The sequence below is a fragment of the Pimephales promelas genome, chromosome 1, assembly GCF_988280905.1.
Source record: "Pimephales promelas chromosome 1, fPimPro1.hap1.1, whole genome shotgun sequence".
Taxonomy (NCBI): domain Eukaryota; kingdom Metazoa; phylum Chordata; class Actinopteri; order Cypriniformes; family Leuciscidae; genus Pimephales; species Pimephales promelas.
Window position 1 is genome coordinate 38,417,185 of NC_142769.1, and position 5,639 is coordinate 38,422,823.

General features: G+C 34.9%; 1 protein-coding gene across 2 annotated transcripts; it reads left to right on the plus strand.

Annotated features, from left to right (window-relative positions):
• Positions 1–129: 129 nt before the first annotated feature.
• LOC120467988 (uncharacterized) lies at positions 130–3,502 on the plus strand. 2 transcript variants are annotated; one of them, XM_039656637.2, is made up of 6 exons: positions 130–667; positions 832–902; positions 2,469–2,654; positions 2,735–2,796; positions 3,005–3,145; positions 3,423–3,502. In XM_039656637.2, exons 1-6 carry the CDS (start codon positions 504–506, stop codon positions 3,432–3,434), a joined length of 636 nt encoding a protein of 211 aa, XP_039512571.2. In that variant the 5' UTR covers positions 130–503; the 3' UTR covers positions 3,435–3,502. The 2 variants fall into 2 exon arrangements, with proteins under 2 accessions (XP_039512571.2, XP_039512566.2); XM_039656632.2 differs by lacking the exon at positions 3,423–3,502 and having other exon boundaries at positions 3,005–3,190.
• The last annotated feature ends 2,137 nt before the right edge of the window (positions 3,503–5,639 follow it).

Consider the following 5,639-nt stretch of genomic DNA (forward strand, 5'->3'; position numbering starts at 1 on the left):
CTTAGCGCCATCTGCTGTAGAGGGAGAACGACTGTGCGCCATAGGCTGCGTCTCAAAACCTAGTGAGATGTCTAACTAGACAGCATTTTGGAGTGATTAATGCCTCTTTCCCTATGTGTATAGATAGTCAGCTCGCACGTTTTTAGACACAACCATACACAAGAGCTAATCAGCTTATGGTTTCAGGCAGCCACCATTTTTTACGGCGTAAATAACTTTAAACGTTATTGTTGTGCTTTGATTTGAACATTAAGCCAAACATTTATATATGTCTGATGTTTTTAGACAAGAAACAATCCTCTGGCTCCTGTTCTTCGACTGTGGTTTAACAAAGCCCGGATTAGTTTACATATCCCGGATTGAGCTGGCTCCATAGGCTATCTGAAATTGATTTTTTTTTTCCCGATTCTTCCAACACATATCTCGGATATAAGTATCGTTAATTTCAAGAAGACTGTTTATTAAGGTTCGTGTGGAGATTGAACATTTCCCTAACTAACATCATGGCTAAACAACAGCGTGCTGCATATTTCAGCCCGAATGAATTGCAACTTCTAATTGAAGGATATAACGAAGTTAAACATTTAATAAAAACCAAAGGGAATACAATAGCGGCTGCAAAAGTCCGTCAGGATGCGTGGCGAAAAATATCTGTCAAATTAAATGCGTAAGTAGCCTATTTTCTACATGTAATTACTCTGGGATAGTTTATTGTGTAGTAAACATGATGCATGTGCTACGTACACTACAGCTAGTGTATGAATCAAATGTCCAAGCTCAGCTGCGTTCTCTCTCATTCTGCTCTTTGTCACGCCCACATTTCAATTCCAGATCCAACCCTATGGGACCCAGACGAACGTGGCAGCAAGTGAAGACGAAATACAAGAACATCGTTCAAAGTGGTAGGTCGTAAGGTTTTTCGATTTTGGTGATGCCAGCCCACGGGTCATATTAATATGATAATCCCCATTGTTAGGGTCTCCCTTCCTATACATAAAGGCCTGTCTATAGCCTACTGTACGTGTGTGAAAAATAGTAAGAATAATATTATAAATACAACATGTTATTTGCCAAATGAAATAACTTGCTTTTACAATGTACTCGAATAGTATCTGGATAAGTAGCTAAGATCTATTAAGTCAGCATAGACCTGTCTCTTTTACTCACTGTTTGAGTAACGTCAGGTGTATAAACCTGAATTATAAATGTATAAATATGAAGAGAAACACTTATATATTACACTATAATATAATAAATATTTGTATATATATATATATATATATATATATATATATATATATATATATATATATATATATTAGCTTAGCTTAATACATTAAAGGAGTAGTTCACTTTTAAAAAATTTTTTGCTGATAATTTACTCACCCCCATGTCATCCAAGATATCCATGTCATTCTTTCTTCAGTCGAAAAGAAATTAAGGTTTTTGATGAAAACATTCCAGGATTTTTCTCCATATAATGGACTTCATTGGGAACCAAACGGTTCAAGGTCCAAAAGACAGTTTCAGTGGAAACTGTTCAAAGGGCTTTAAACGATTTCAGACGATGAATAAGGGTCTTAACAAGCGAAACGATCGCTCAGTTTTACAAAAAAAAAAAAAAACAAAGTTTACGTTTTATAAGCTCAAATGGTCGTCTTGCTCTGTTCTGTGATGCGCATTCGTGACTCTCCTGTTTGAACTCGTTCATCAAAATGAACAAATCTTTTCCAGAGTCAACTCGTTCATTTCATTCATTGAATGAACCAAATGACACGAAAAAAGATTCATTCATTTTGATGAACGAGTTTGAACAGGAGAGTCTCGAACGTGCATCACAGAACAGAGCAATGCGAGCATTTGAGCTTATAAAACTTAAACTTTGTTTTTTTTGTTTTTTGTTTTTAAATGGGCGAGTTTCGCTTGATAAGACCCTTATTCATCGTCTGAAATCGTTTAAAGCCCTTTTGAACAGTTTGCAGTTTGCACTAAAACTGTCTTTTTGACCTTGAACCGTTTGGTTCCCATTGAAGTCCATTATATGGAAAAAAAAATCCTGGTATGTTTTCATCAAAAACCTTAATTTCTTTTCGACTGAAGAAAGAATGACATGGACATCTTGGATGACATGAGGGTGAGTAAATTATCAGCAAAAGTTTTTTTTTTTTTTTTTTTAGTGAACTACTCCTTTAAGGTAATAAGTTCTTAAAACCCTAAATGGAAGAGGTAAAGAGAAAATCTCACAAAATCTTACTATCTTTACTCAGTCTTTTGAAAGCAGATTGAAATTGTTATCAACCCTTTATCTTGTACATGTTTTGCACCTTTTCCCCTGTGATATTTTCTGCAGACCCCTAGCACCCCCTTGTGGCCCGGGCCCAGTTTGAAAACCCCTGGTCTATATAAAATACTCAATGTGTTTTGAAGTGTTTTTGAAATGAATAACTTCAAGGATGCACATAATTTAGCTAACAAGAGAAGGGCTGCCCTGAAGACGATGGGACTACTTCCAGTCCCACCAAAAGAGGAGTACATAGATCAGGAGGAGGTGGCCCCTGAGAACAATGTGGGGGAGGGTCCTATCATAGAGCACATAGTTGGCGGATGCTGCTCTGAACCAGGAGATGTAGCTGGCTGCAGCAGTTATGTCAAAGGTATCCGCACCTCTGTCTTTCTTTGTCTCTTTAAATCAATACTGCAATAAATATACATCATTCATATCACATCATTTCAGTGACTGAACATGGATTGAACCTCCTTCCGCCACCTATATTATCAGATGATGAACTAGACTCTGTAAGTTTGCAGCTCTGATTTAAAAAAAAAAATGAATGGGATGTCAATTATCATAGTATTACATAAATAGCATATGTAATATTAAATGCTTAAACTTTTACTAATTGTGATTAATATAATATTTAACAGAGTATGTTGCAGGGCATTACATTTTATATAAACTATTTGGTGATATAAAATGCTCTTTTTCTTTTTTTCTTTTTTTAAGGAACCTTTGGAGGATGTTAAGACCCTGTATAAAAAGTATCTTCAAATCGAAATCTACAACAGAAAGCAAGAAATGGCATACAGAGCTTTAAAAATGCGCAAAGTGGAGAAGGAAATACAGTTGTTGGACAGAAAGTTGGATGTAAGTGATTGTTAAAATAAAAGGAAAAGTGTACCTTAAGTGCAATCTGTGTTCAGACATTTTTATTAGTCAATAAATAATGAACAAAATGAAATGTATATTTGTTTTCTGCGCAATTTGGAAGAGTAAACTAAAAAATGTAATTGCAATTTTATATATATTATGTGTGTATGTTTTTACTTCAAAGTCGATAGTGGTCTGAATAGGTGTACTTACCTGAATATTTATTTGTTTGTGTCTGAAACTACATTGTAAATCTACTTTTTTCTCATTACAGGATGATCTTTGATATGCATCAATAAAGCATTTTTTTTTATATAAACCTACTGTTTTTCTTACTGTATTACATTTAAAAATTCACAAGACACAGCATTTATGTGTAGCAAGAACTCTATTAAACTGAGGTACTTGTCAAGGTGCAAGGTATAGTGACATGAGAGAAGGCTGACATTCATATCTGTCATCAGTCTGAATGATAATGGGTTGACATTTTCACCCCTTCTGAAATCTCTGACGTGAAGCTGACTCCATGATGGATATAATGAAGTTGACCCTCGCACATTTGAACTCAACAATACAGACATGTATTATCCAAACTTAAATGGTTGTATTTCAAGAATGCTGTGGAATATTTGATCTTGTTTTAAAGACACCCAGCAGCAAAGCCAGTATGTCTAACACAGTGTTCCAAATTTGAAGTTGATATCACAAAAAAATGAAGTTCCTTGATGTTTAAAGTACCATTTCCATGAGTTCCATGAGTCCTAGTTTTGACAGAATTTTAAGTTCGTAAGCTTTTGAATGATACATAATTTATGTTGATTACTAAAATATGTGATGTGAAAAAAGGCCATTAAAAAAATGCCACGCATCCCACGAGCAGGACGGTGACAGTTAGGGGTTACGCATTTAAAATTACATTTGAAGTGCTAAGGGATAGTTCTCTCAAGAATGAAATTAATTATAACAATTTACTTTCCCTTAAGTTGTTTTGAACCTGTGAGTTTCTTCTGTTGAACACAAAAGAAGATTTTTTAAGAATGTTGGTAACCAGACAGTAGACATTGCTTTCCATAGGGAAACAAATGGAAGTCAATGGCTGCCGTCAACTGTCTGGTTACCAACGTTCTTCAAAAAAAAATCCTCTTGTTCAGAACAAAGGAACTCATACAGGTTTCGAACAACATAAAGGTGAATAAATTATGACAAGAATTTTTATTTTTGGGTGAACTATCCCTTTTTAATAGTGATCTTATTTATCACGTAACAATGTCACGTAACATATGTAACAATGTTTGCTATGGCATTAAAGGAGTAGTACTTTTACTGATAATTTACTCACCCCCGTTTCATCCAAGATATCCATGTCATTCTTTCCTCAGTCGAAAAGAAATGAAGGTTTTTGATGAAAACATTGCAGGGTTTTTCTCCATATGGACTTCAATGGGAACTTTTTTCAATGGTTTTGAATAATTCCAGACGACGAAAAAGGGTCTTATAATGACCCTGATGAGCGTTCGTGACTCTCCTGTTCGGACTCGTTCATCAAAATGAACGAATCTTTTTCCGAGTCAACTCGTTCATTTCGTTCGTTGCTATGGTTGAATGAACTAAATGACATCAAAAAAAGATTTGTTCATTTTGATAAATGAGTTCGAACAGGAGAATCACGAACGCGCATCACAGAACAGAGCAAGGCGACTATTTGAGCTTATAAAACTTATAAAAAAAAAAAATGAGCGATCGTTTCACTTGATAAGACCCTTATTATCTGAAATCGTTTAAAGACCTTTGAACAGTTTGCAATTACCTTGAACCGTTTGATTACCAGTATTATGGAGAAAAATCCTGGAATGTTTTCATCAAAAACATTCATTTCTTTTCGACTGAAGAAAGAATGACATGGATATCTTGGATGACATTTGGGTAAATTATCAGCAAAAGTTTTTTTTTGTTTTTTTTAAGTGAACTGTTCCTTTAAGTAATCAAACAAACAAAATTAAACACAGGCAGTTTGCAGAAAGTCTCAAGGAACCAGACCTGTTTATCCTTCCATACTTCTCATTTATTTCAGCAGTGATTTGTCCAACATTTGCGGTGTTATTTCAGAGAATGTGCACTTTATTTATCTTGTATAGCAGGAGGCAGGGAAAGCAGATTGTAATGCTTTTATGCCTTTTTTTTTCTTCTTTGAACTGTCAACCAGTTGGTTTTGAATTCCAGCTTCCTTGATAATATTTTCATTTTCTTTATGCAATATTTATTCTCCACTCTGGAGATAGGAGTTACACTTGAATTGTACATTTCCATTCCCTGTCTAGACATGCTCCCTCATATAGAGCTCATGTAGAGCATTGTGCGCTCATCAAGTATGTGCTTCAAAATGAATGTACTGAAAGCTTTCATGGTTATTAGTTATTGGAAAAGTCAGATTCCACCCATGATGGGAAACATGAAAACATACTCTCCAGATGTTCTTTTTTTTTTCTTTTTT